Raw genomic sequence first — 13,511 nt, forward strand, 5'->3', positions numbered from 1 at the left:
AGAGGAGTCAAGAGGACTGCACCAACAATTTTTAACCGTATAGCTCTGGAGATCAGATTCTGCCACTGAAGAAGTTAGAATTTCCCTTGGGATCAATAAAGTGTCTGTCTGTCTGTCTGTCTGTCTGTCTGTCTGTCTGTCTGTCTGTCTGTCTGTCTGTCTGTCTGTCTGTCTGTCTGTCTGTCTGTCTGTCTGTCTGTCTGTCTGTCTGTCTGTCTGTCTGTCTGTCTGTCTGTCTGTCTGTCTGTCTGTCTGTCTGTCTGTCTGTCTGTCTGTCTGTCTGTCTGTCTGTCTGTCCATCTATCCATCTATCCATCTATCCAGATAACCACATGTGACGTTTAGCAACATTTTCAGTAAGTTGTAAGTCATTTGTTTGGAAGTTGTCATGTGGTGGGAACTGATACCTTGCACAGTGAGTTGGATGAGCCCTCGTCCCTCTCCATAGGAGTTGATGGCATGGCAGGAGAAGAAGACAGAATCTCCTCGCTCAGCTGGGTTCAGCTATAAACATCAATACAATCAGAATATGGGTAAATGTGAAATAATGCACATCAGACAGCAGTGATAACACACATCTCCAGAAAACCTTCTGCAATGCATCTGAACCAATAATGTGCCTCCAAATCCTAAGTGTGTGAAGCCAGGTAATTCCACCTCTTTTCTACATTTCCCAATGAAGTTAATGGACATTATGTTTTGACGTTTTAAGGTTATTCCATATTTCTGGACCAGAACTGATGAGAATATCAATACCATGCTCTTTTCTATACTCTAAATATGAAAAACAAACAAACACATTAGAGCTCTGTTTGAACAAAACACAATGCTCCAACCAGAACTGAAAAAAAATCACAACAAATTAATACGAGAAATACTTGAGAAAGTTTCAGTGTTTCTGGTTGACTGATTTTGTCACATTAGCAGCGTCTTTGTGTAAAGCTACAGCTAAGCTAGCCGACTACTTGTTCAAGTTAAATTGACACGGGAGCCCTATCAATCTTCCTAATTTCTTGTCAATAAAGCCAAAAGCTATTTTACAAGGCTAAATGAGTGACTGAACCTTTGGTAATAATAGTCATTTCATAGCATTAAACAGTCCCCTTCAGCTGTGAGAGCATTGTGTTAATGTAAAGGTCTGCTTTCTGTTTTAACCTGTCTGACCTTAAGGGTGGAGATGACTTCGTCCCCCTTCTTGTTGATGGTGATGGAGTAGCGGGGGTTTCTCTCTGCGTCGATGACGGTGTCTCCTCTCTCCCAACGGATGATGATAGGCTGCTCACCCCTCGCTGTGCAGTTCAGCTCCTTGGTTTGGCCTTTCCTTGCCATTGTGGTGTTTGGGTGGCTGGTGATCATGGCAGGAACTGAGCGGAATTACAGACACGTGTCAGTGTGACAAATAGTATCATACAGAGTAATGACACACTGGAACATGGATATAGTATGGGAAGCATGGATATATTACAGATGTTACGACATCTCTATTTCAGCCCTTCGTTCTCCATTTTCATTTCACGCTTCAAGCCCTGCTGGTCCTGTTACTCTTCCTCCCTTCTCACTGTATGCCTTCATCTTCTACTCCTGAATCTTTTCCACCTCCTTTCCCCAGACATAGATTATTGATTGAAGGGGTTCCTGCGGTTTTGTTTTCATTACTAATTTATCAGCCCTTTTCCCCAAAAAAAACATTCAGTAGCACACAAACCAGCAGCCAGAACACTTCAATCAATGTAGGGGAACGATACCCCCATTTTCAAGAAATGCCGGACAGAGGTTTTTGTTAGCTCAGTAAATGCCACACTAGCCTGGGGCAAAAGTGCATCTTGGAAGGGCAGATTCTCCCAGAAAACGCCATGTCTGTGTGTGCAGTTGCCAATTTATGTGATGCAGGAGAGAGGGAGGGTGTTCAAGATAAAGCAAGAATGATTGACACTTACTCTTGACAGTGAGGATCATGCTTTTACTGATGTCTGAGCCCACTCCATTGGAGGCCTGGCAGAGGTAGTACCCTCGGTCGTCCTCAAGCACGTGTCGGATGAGCAGAGAGCCGTTTGACATGATCTGGATTCGGCCTGTTAGTGGGACTGGGTGGTACTGCTGAGGGTTTCCTACACCTGCAGAACATGACATGAAGTTAATGTTTATGACTGCCTCCTTTTTTCCTTGTTAACATGATCTTGTTAATGAGGTTTTGCTGTGATCAGAATCTGAATCAGCTTTAATGGCCAGAAATGTTTAACACACGAGGAATTGAACTTTGGTAGACTGCACTCTCTTTGGACGACTTTCTGTACGATGACAAGCTGATTTACCTTTGGCGTGTTTCCACATGACTTTTGGAGGTGGGTAACCCTCCACAGAGCAGTTGAGAACTCCAGCTTTGCCGTAGATACAATCCTGATTGTTAGGCTGCACCACAAAGCGGGGTGGCACTGAAAAAAATCAAAAAAACACGAGGTCAACCTTAATGAATTAAAAGGGATTCCTTCAATGATTTTTAGAAAATGGGATTGTTCCTAAAAACAGATCTAAGCCACCTCTTCACATTAGATATCACATCTTATCTGACCCATATTCATCACCATGCTACTCTCTTTCTGCTCAAGCCCTCACCAGTAACAATCAGCTGTCTCTCCCAGCTGACAGTGGCGGCGGCGTTGCTTGCGATGCAGGTGTAGTTTCCGTTGTGTTTCAGTGTCACCTTGGAGATTTGGAGGGAGCTCATGAACTCTTTGGTCTCTATTGCCACACCAGATGCTGAGCCTGGCACGATGAGCTGGCCGTCTTTGTGCCAGGTGATGCGTATGGGCATGTCCCCAGATGACACCACACAGGCGATGTACATGAGCTTCCCCACTGAGGTAGAGGGGATATCGAAGGGCTGGATGAGCGGTGGCACTGGGGGAGAGAGGAAGAGCGCAGAAAGCTTTCTGAATAAAGGCAGTGATAGACGAGGAAGAGTGGCAGAATGGCCATCTGGAGCAATGCTGACAGAGAGAGAGGGGTCATGGCCAGTGGGCCCCTCTTCTTGCCCCCCCCCCCCATCTCCTGCAGCCCATAATAGCCGCTCTGGTTAGAGTCCAATTGGCAGGAAGAAGTCATTCCGTTGCCATAGCAATGGAGGTTGGAGTGGGGGTACTACAGCTGAGACATCTGGGGGATTTAATCTAGGCTTCATTATTATTCATCTAATTAAATCAGAGACACACTCTCACGCAGGCACATGCACACAGCCTTAAACACCTCTGCAGCTGCCCTGCTACCATCGTTACCCCAATCACAGACTCGACAAAATACAGACGCAGACTGAAACATAAATCTGTTCTCAAACACCATCAACCTCGACCTGAAGGATTACTGCGAAGTTGCACTGCACAACTTTCAATATTGGTGTCTCAATTTGACAGTGAAAATCTGGATGCAGTATTTTCATGATACTGCTTTGAAATATATACTGAGATGTATATTTACAAATGAATGTGCCCAAAAACAGCTCAGATAAGTCTTTTGGGAAAATATGGTTAATCTCAAGTATATCCAGATCAGGTTGATGACTCATTTTATCTTTTTTCCATTGTTGTGATATATTTAATGGATAATATTTACCTTTGGGCTATACCCATTATTTTCTGAAATCTTACCTTTGACTGTGACATGGACTGTCTGGTTGATTGACACCTGAGGTTGGATCAGAACGCTACACAAGTAGGTGCCCTCGTCCGCACCCTTCTGCACGTCGGTCAATCTCAGGGTGCCGTTCTCAAACAGCACTTGACGATGATTATCAGGCAGCTGCATGCCATCCTTCAGCCACTTGATGGAATAATACGGGTAGCCAATCACACGGCATGTTATGTAGGTGTTCCTACCAGCCACTGCAGTGATGTCTCGCATGGGTCTGATTCGGGGTGGACCTGGAGACACAGGGAAGAGAGGGAGGGGATGGAGGGAAGAGACGTAGAGAAACACAGAGGTCGAAGAGAGGGGCAGATGAGGTGAAGAAGGTCATGGCAGAGTAAGGGAGCAGCCACAGAGACGGGAGGTGAAGAGATAAAGGTTGAGGGATAGAGTGATTGGGGCAAGTTGACAGGTGGATAGGGAGGTTAGTTAGGCTCCCTTTATTTAAAGCTGATTGAGGATATTTGTTGATTTAAGTCTAATCAGAAGGTCTTTGTATCTAAGAGATTGTGTGTAATTTTCTACATTTCCCTTCGGAAAGAAAGAAAGATAGATCGGTGTGAATAGAAGTGGCCAGGGAGGTATCTATACAGATGGGTAAAAAGACAGATAGGTGGGTAGGTAGCGTTGCTATCGGTGAACTCAAAAAGCAAAAGTGATGCCTCCAAAGCAGTTAAGGCATGACAGCTAGCTCAAGAGCTAACCACAGCTAGCCATAGAAATAGTTCAAACTAAAGTAGTTGCTTACTGATTTGTCCCTGTTGTTATCTGCAATCAGAAAGGAAAATTTTCTGTTTTAATGACAAACATCTTAGCATTTCAATCATTCATTCAATACTGCTGAAATGACAAAAAGATGAATTTCTATCATTAAGAAGAATGCATACGCTACAAGTAATTTACTTATCCAATTAGCAGCACTGCTGTCGGCATTTAAGCCGCAATTATAGATATAATATATTCTTATTGAGCTTTTGTATATTAAAATATAACACTTCTGCCAATTATGCAGTTTGTTGGTTTAAATAAATGTTTGTATAGCTGCTTTTGTAATTACTGCTCATTCTTTTTCAGACAGATAGATAGATAGATAGATAGATAGATAGATAGATAGATAGATAGATAGATAGATAGATAGATAGATAGATAGATAGATAGATATAGATAGTCTATGTGAAATGCAGAGTAATATATTCCTCTCATTAGCCCTGTGTGTGTGTGTATAGAGTCAGGTGTAGAGTGCATTTATATTGAAAAGCAGACAGGCACCTCTTACGTTTATGCGCGCTTGGTACTCGGCGCTACCGGCCGAGTTGCGTGCGACGCAACGATACACTCCTCCATCTCGAATGAGCGGGCTGCTGACGTTGACGTGGGACACGGTCAGGCCGTCCGACAGGGTGTACTGGCTCGTCTTGTAGGTGGAGTCTCGCACCACAGGCTCATCGTCAAGGGTCCAGGTGATGGAGGGCGGCGGGGCTCCTTTGGCAGCACACATGAGGGAGAAAGGCTCACCAGGATTCACCACCCGCTCGCTGAAGGAAGACACAATACGAGGAGTACCATCTAAAAGGAGACAGAAGGATAGAAGGAGAAAAACAGATATATGAAGACAGGGTGAGACACCTTGGACATGTAGACAGTAAAAATTGAGGCTCTAAACATGAAAAACTATTTTCCTGTCATTTTTGATGCTACAATGCTTTATCATTTCCTTTTATTGTTTTTCCCCAAATTTCCCATTGTGCACTATCATGCTATTCCCTGTCCACATACCCTCTAACAGAATAATGGAAAAGTCCTGAGCAGTGTGACCCTTTCGGGAGGCGAAGCACTGGTAGGCCCCAGAGTGGAATTTCTGCGCTGCGGTGATCTGCAGGGTGTCGTTGTGTTGTCCCTGGATGGAGATGTGCTGGTCAGGGACAATGGGCTCAGTGTTGCTGTACCAGTTGATGGTGTATTCTGGAGAGCCCTCCACTGTGCAGGTGAAGAACAGGGTGCTGCTTATGCCAGTTTTCAGATTCTTGGGGGACAAGGTCACACGTAGCGGATCTGAAAGAAGGGCACATGTTTGTGAGTCTTTTTTTGTCTTCAAGTTTTCCTGAAAAGCAATTTGGAGCATGATTAAAAAACTGCTCATACAGCGTAACTACTTCATATTTTACATAAGGTTTAATGTAAAAGTGATATCTACTTCTTAAAAAAAATACATTTTGTATGCAATATAATTCAATTATTTTTTGGTTTATAACATAACGATTTTGGTCATTCGTTAACGATGGCTTTAAATATTGATCAGCTTAAGAAAATTATGTTTTTCAAGCTTTTAAAAAAATATTTAGAATACATTTCACCTTATCTAAATATTATATCAGGTTATGAGTCTTTTGCAAAACATGAATGATTTATTATTCTATTGTTACATTGTTTACAATGTTGTTTACAAAAAATGTCCTTTAAATGTATTTCTTATTTTCATTTAATTCCACTTGTTTTTGTCTCTCAAATCATTATGCTGGATTTAAAGTGAGACACATGGGTCCATGCATACAATCAGCATTTACATACACCGAGACAGGAAAGAGAGAGAGAGAGAGAGAGAGAGAGAGAGAGAGAAAGAGAGAGCACAATCAGCCGTGGTGACTCAATCAGTTCGACGCACTCATTAGAAAAACAGCTGGAGATATCTCTTCACATCTCTGTCCACTTGTGTGTGTGAGTGTGTCTGTGTGGTTGTGTGAATGCGAGAGTGTGTGTGTGTGTATGTACATGTGTGCGCAAATGTCAGTGAGCAATAAGGCAGCTGGTGGTGTGTGCTGGGGGGCATCTATGTGCCTCCCAACCCCCTCTCACCCTGTCAGAGTCACAGAGTGTGCTGCCATGATGTGCCCACTGGCAAAGCCCACCGCCTCTCCATTCTCTCCCTCTGTCTCGACTCCTCACGCTTTTTGTTTCTTTGTATACCTTACACAATGTACATTTATCTCCGCCTCTTTTATTATCTTGTTAGTACATAGCAGATAATGTCATTCCAGCACTGTCTGGATGTCTGATCGTCCCCTCCGTGAACCCTCTTCTTTATCTCCGTCTTCCTCACCCTCCCTCTCTCTGTGATGGTGAATGCTGCTGGCAGCTGTGTTACGGATCCAGTCTCAGTGAATTATTGCCCTGTCTCTCTGTTTGAGACCTGATATGACGGGGCATCATACTGCACAGCTTACACATATGTTTGTTACAGACACACTCGAGGTGCGACTTATATGTGTGCCTCAAACCAAAAAGCAGAGGAGCTGCTGAATGTGTCTGACTGCCAGGCTGATTCACATGGAAGACAGCGTGGGAGTCTGTCAGGTTGTGTGTGTGTGTGTAGAAGTGTGTGTATTTGCGCTCACACACCTATAACGTGAAGCTGTCCAGACACCTCTTTGGAGCCAAAACTGTTGGTGACCTCACACGCGTAGCTGCCGCTGTCTTCCTGCCTCAGGTCACTGATGGTCAGCCCTGTCAAGCGCCGTGTCCAGCGGGCATCCGAGGGCAGAGGGCGACCATCTTTAAGCCAGCGCACAGTTGGGCTGGGGTAACCTCCCGCTATGCAGGGGAGCTCGATACTCTGGCCAGCGTACACCTCCCCTGCTTGGAAACTGTCCAGGATGGTGGGCGAGGACTCGTTGGGGTCTGGGGGGGGAAGAGTGAGGGTTAGTTTTTTTGTGTCGAATGTCCATGAAACATGTGTGAACTGACTAAACTAAGCTTCTTACCCATGACAGAGAGCCTGGCTCCATTGCTTTGGCGGGTCTCGCCACTGTACTTATGTTTGGTGATGCACCGGTATGTGGAGAGGGCATCCTCCTTCTGAACATCAGAGATGTAAAGAGCCCCGAAGGAGGTCAGAGAGAACCTGTTACCTGAGGAGGACACATTCAATAAAGACTTACATTAATTTGAAAGGAGAACTGCTGACAGACACAGAGATGCATAAAAAAAAAAGAAAAAAAAGTTGTGTACAAAGATGATTGTTTTGGTTCAAATACATTGTGCTCATTGCAAAACATGTTGTGCTAAGAACAAACAGCTGCCTGAACAGTTGGCACTACCTGCCTGATAAAGTTTTTTTTTTCTCCCCCAAAACCTGGCACTCTTTCAAGGCCTGAAGGACACACAGCGGTCACTTTCACCACCCATAGATGAAGCAGAGACAGATTTACTGTTCTGCTACACACAGTGTAAACTCTTTACGCACCGCCATCACTGAACCATCTACATGTTCTTCCTTCAGAGTGTTACGTATTTATTTTTAACAGTAGTAAATTGCGTTGGAAACTCTGACTCCCACATGTTTAAGCAGATGTAGTATTTAAAGGCCTGCTGTATGCACTGTATCACAACATGCTAACTTTTGTCCAAATATAAATAACTGATGGTTTCTATTAATTTAAACTCCTTTTGTAAAATGATGTCCTCACCCTGATAGGCTTCACCTTAAAATAATGATTTCAAAGATACACCACATAAATGAAGCTGTATTTTTTCAGCCTTCAAAATGATTTCTTAAAGGTTGGTACCATACAATGCAGTCAATGTTGGATTTCAAACAGCAGCTATCGCGTGTATCTCTTAACATCTACGCTAAAGGTCAGCAGCTGAATTAGAGTGAGTGAGCTGTGCTGTGAGTTAATCAGCGTCAGTATTTTACCTACAAGCTCAGTGTTGGTCTGGGTCGTGTCCACGAACATGGAAGGTAGCAGTTATGGACCATGTGTTTGCATGGAATATACTGCATGACCCAAGAGGAGGCACAGGCTGCAATTTCACAGCAGCCTTTGTTTGCCCCCCAGAATGAAGCCTTACAGGATAATGAGCACTTTAAGGCTGCTACTCCCACAACACCGACAACTCGCCTGTCACAACACTCTGACATAGGCAGGGGGGAGAGAGCCAGCGAAGGAGAGGGAGAGTCAGTTGGATCTGTCAAAAGCACACTTTCTCTCTTCAGCAAGGGACAGAATTCATTTCTTCTGCAGGGATACCTCTGAAACACTGATTACACAATGCACAACACGTTATTTCCACCACAATCCGTCCTTGTTTACTGAGTGGCTTGTACATAAAATCAGTCTATCTACAGTTGGCTCTTCATCTCTTTGTGTAAACTCTCTTAATCCCCCCCTCTCTCTCTTTACCTCAGCCACTTGTTCTCAGTCTCTAAGCAGAGTGGCAGACAGAGTAAAATATTAATTACTAAATCACTGCGCTCCCTCAGCTTTTATTCATGCTGACTTAACTTGATAACGAGAAACAGAGCCAATGTGGCGTTCACACACAGACACAAAGACATCGACACACAGCTGCAGCAAAACATGCAGACATGCATGCATGCAGGAAATCAGAGTTGAAAGCAGCTGTTGTTAGCTTTTGGTGTTGCGTAACTATTTTCCATTTGTGCTATATTTACATGATGGTGTAATGCTACAGTCTTTTTTTCCAAGCTTATATTTGGTTTTCATTTACATTTACATCTTTTTTTTATTAGTCTGTAGTCTGTCATGTGGTGAACTTCATAATCACCAAAAACCTCTGTTCTCCTCGTGTCTCAGACACTGCATGTCTCAGACAAGCATGTTTTTGTGTTTAATAAAAGTGTAAAAAGTTATACACAAGTTACAAGTTACTGAGAAGAGAAATTCTGTAATTGGAGAGGAACCAAAGATTGCGTTTATCGTTTTATCAACCAAGGAAACAGCTGATCAACTGTACCATCAGAAAGCCCACTATCTATGCACAAGAATAAAAGTGCCTGGAACATCTACTGGGTAGTTTGACAATATTTCGTTGGTTCTCAAATTATAAAACATCGTGAACTAAGAAGCAAAAAGACCAAGTAAAAATAGCAGCACCCCCTTCTTGCAAAATGCTCTGAAGGAACCATTTAGAGGCTTAAGTGTTCTTCATCAACTATAAATGGTTCTTTACAGAGGTCTTTCACCCAGAAAGAAGCTTTTTGAAAGAGGCTGCATTGCCTAAAGGACAGCAACATTGTTGGATTTTCTATGAGTCTCAATGAGACCCATTCATGAAAAGATTGTGCAAAACTGTTCATGTATCCCTGATGCAGATGGAGTCTGGAGGGGAACTAAAGCGACCCTGTCTAGTAACAGCTGGATCGAGAAATTTGGAGAACACAAGCATTAGGGCTGTGTGACAAACTCGACACAGAAAATGATTGTGCATTTAGTTTTCTCGATACTATATTGAGTTTCCTGCCCATAACGCTTTTCAATAAATTGGTGAAATAGGTAAATAGTGAATGGACTTGAGCTTGTGTTGTGTTTTATAGTCTTCTGATAGGCAAAGTGCTTTTGAGGGCGCACTCACACTCGGCCCTGTTGACCCCCCCTCCCCTTCCTCTGCTGGACTTTGGGACTCAAGCGTTCTTGGGCCTAGTACGGATTGCCTATAGTGAGTGTGACCTTTCATCGCATGTCACATTCACACACTAATGGCAGAGGAGTGATATGTTAAGGATTCATCTACCTGCCCAAGGACACTGATATATGGCTAAAGGAGCTGTGGATCAAAACCCCAGCCTTCTGGCTGAGAGATAAACCATAACCTTAGTACCTCCTTATAGATGCCTTGTGCTACATTTAACAATATTTAAAATCATTCTCTATTCTATGTGTTTAGTGGCTGTTTCTACACCAACACTGTATGGACTTTGGTCATTACAAACAGGAAAGTTCCCAATTTGGGCTATTTAGGGATTATGTTTTTGTTGTCATGGAATCAATACAGGAATTAAGATTGTTTTTAATAGTCTCATATTGATGTTTTAAATTCTAATGAAAAATGTTATAATATACTTGAATTGGAATGACACACATGTACAGTCGTGTGTTGTGAGGTCCTTTCCAATACCCAGCCATAATATTTATCATTCTCAATTGCTATAATTATATAATACAAGGAAAATAATATTCAAAATAGATTATATTTAACTATATTTGCTATTTAAATACATAGTATAACCCAGACCGCCCTCCCAATCCCCAGATCACTTTTTTTTTTTATTGTAGAAGCTTTTAAATTCATCTTTTCATGATAGATGTTTTTACTGAAACATGCATACAAAAATTTGCGGAGATAATTTAATCCCACATGTATCCACCATCGGCTTTAGGCAGTACACATGTATTTGAAGCTGGTTTAAATCTACAGATAGACTGAAAGGATCAAATAAATGACTGAATGAGACACATGTAAAAGTTGTTGTTATTCAGTGTCAGTATGTGTACTCTGCTTTTCTATGCATGTATGTAATAAAATGCCATTACTTAAATTAATTGTGCTCCATGTCCTCGACAAACCCCTCTGTATTGTAAAGGTTTACATTCGCTTTCATTATTTTAATCCAACAAAATGCCTGCGGCCTCTACAGGCCCAACATGCTGCTGTGACAAATCCAAAGAGGTGAAAAAAAAGGTGAAATAATAGAAGTATTAATGTGTGAGAGAGAATAGGAAAAAATAAAAAGCATGACAGAGTCTATAAATAGGATACATACTGTAGCCCATTTGGGTCCAAGATCTTGTGTGTGCGTGTGTGTGTATGTACGTGTGTAAGTTGGTAGCAGCCTCATTTTCTCACATGCAAATGAAGGCGTCGGCGCAAAGATAACGAGGCCCATATTTCCACCTCCTCAGTGGGGCCATTATTTATTGATGTTCTGCATCTTTCCCCCTCCCCTCCCTCTCTCACGCTTTTCCTCATCCTCTCCCTGTTGCTAGGGTCTTCACACTGCCATCCTGCTACGATTTCGGCTGTACTTTAAGCAACAATTAAAGCACAAAATGTTTACAATCCTCGAGCACAAAAAGGTGAAACCCCCTGACTATATGTGACAACAAAAATCTGAATGGCAAGCTGGTGATAGAGCTCGGAGAGAAGAATGGGCAAAACAATCGCATCAGTGTAAAGTGGCTAAAAATAGCTACTGAGATGCACATGGGTTTTGTAACCAATCACAAATATTTTCAAAAAACATGAAACAGAAAATACTTGGTACTGGTTTTCTCTTATCCTGGGTCTCAGTCTGATGTTTGTCCACTTCTGAACCTCGAAATGAGAATGATTTAATTGACTTTTAAGGTTTCTTTAGCTGCAGGACAGGGATCTGTGTTGTTTGTTGTGAGAGTGACTGAGAGTGAAGAAAAAACACGTATCAAAAAATACTCGGGGCCTGTTCATTGGCAGTTGTTTATGCAGTTCTGAAACACAGATGGACTTCTCTAACATCAACAGGAAACCAATTTAGCTCTTGAACACCAAACTGACCTACATGTTTTAAAGAGGCAAGTTTCCACTTCATCTGATGTAGACTATTTTAGGAGACAGCTTTTTAAAAATCCTTTAGGAAACATATTTATGACACCAAAGTGCCTGAAATAACTGTTTCTGTTTTCAAAGCAACAAAAATGTCAGTAAAATAAAAATACAAAGGGACTGCATAGCACATGTAAAAGCTCTGGTTCTCCTATGGGAGTTCCCTTTATGGAACCCATATCTAATCAGTTTGGAAAAGGATAATGAGCAATCGAAGTTACATCCCTGTTTCTCCCCTAACAGATCACTTCAGTCCGATCCCTGGGGTCTCCATCTTACTCAACTCTGTTGATGGTCAAAGGCACTGGTTCCTTGCCTCGAAGGGCTCTCAGTTAAATCAAGGTTAGTGTGTTTTCCTTGCTCATTATGAGGAGTGTAAGGCAGCAGAAGAAGAAAATGTGGCAAAGAAGTGATGGGTCAGAGGTTTCACTCCTCCACAAACTGACAGGAGTGTGAAATCCATCTGATAGAAGCCTACAGCATGTGGAGCCACTGAAGAGATAGTAGTAGTATTAGTTTATTTAAAAGTTTAACTAAATCACTTTTAAATGGACACTTTTAGGAATGAAATTTTGTCCATTTCAGAGGTTTGGCTTTGTTGAAATGTAAGCTGAACATTTAAAAAAAAGACTGTTCTATGAAGAAATCAGACCACATAGGCTAAAAATCAACATAAACTGTAGATTTTAGATAAAAACGTGAATATAAAACAAAATGTGCTTTTTTCCCCATACTGTGCTTTTAGGCATTAAACAACAACATTTTATCCTCCAAAGACATGTGGCAGAGGATAGACAGAGATGTTGTTTTAATTATTCAAAGAATAATGAAATTTATTTTAAAAGTGATGCAGTGAAATGGTTGTATTTGATGACAGATCCCCCCTTTCAACAAAAACAAACAAACAAACAAAAAAACATACAACAGTTTAATTGAAACAAAAAAATCACAGACGGACTTAAGTTGTTGTAATTATTCAAAATAGATACTAATCCTTAAAATGTTGGGTATGAAAATGGGGTAATTTTGACAATGGTAAAATGGCATTCTGTTTCTTTGCCTTATACCCTGCTCTCAAAGACAAGTTGTGGAGAAGAATTTGAAAGAAGGTAAGACGAGAGAGGGGAGGAGAAGGAAGGAGCGGATCAAAGACTTGTGACTGTCACGGAAAAAAGAAAAAAAAAAAAAAAAAAAGCATATTCCGGAGATATTCTCTGCAGCGCTTGAAAAAGCTTGGTGCTCACAAATACAGACATGCCAGGCTCACACGCATACATACACTATCAAACAGAGAAAAAAACACCTATACTAGGTCTTATAATAGGCCAAAATATAATATAAACTGCATTTTAAAATTACAAAGAGAAGTCATTGAATGGCAGCCGTCCAATTATGCAGCAGAAGAATTTGAAAAAGCAGAAAATCAGTGGCAATTTTGGACTGAATGAACAGCT

At 41.8% G+C, this 13,511-nt stretch overlaps 1 protein-coding gene across 1 annotated transcript in view; it reads right to left on the reverse strand.

Moving 5' to 3' along the window:
• LOC306831502 (cell adhesion molecule DSCAML1-like) overlaps positions 1–13,511 on the reverse strand; it is a 55,525-nt gene that overhangs the window by 17,198 nt on the left and 24,816 nt on the right. The window contains 10 exon segments of the mRNA XM_079355638.1: positions 408–504; positions 1,165–1,364; positions 1,938–2,114; positions 2,313–2,432; positions 2,614–2,898; positions 3,642–3,914; positions 4,948–5,244; positions 5,455–5,730; positions 7,075–7,353; positions 7,437–7,583. Of these exon segments, the coding sequence (XP_079211764.1) occupies positions 408–504; positions 1,165–1,364; positions 1,938–2,114; positions 2,313–2,432; positions 2,614–2,898; positions 3,642–3,914; positions 4,948–5,244; positions 5,455–5,730; positions 7,075–7,353; positions 7,437–7,583 (2,151 nt within the window).

Source organism: Symphodus melops (genome assembly GCF_947650265.1).
Source record: "Symphodus melops genome assembly, chromosome: 11".
NCBI classification, from domain to species: Eukaryota; Metazoa; Chordata; class Actinopteri; order Labriformes; family Labridae; genus Symphodus; species Symphodus melops.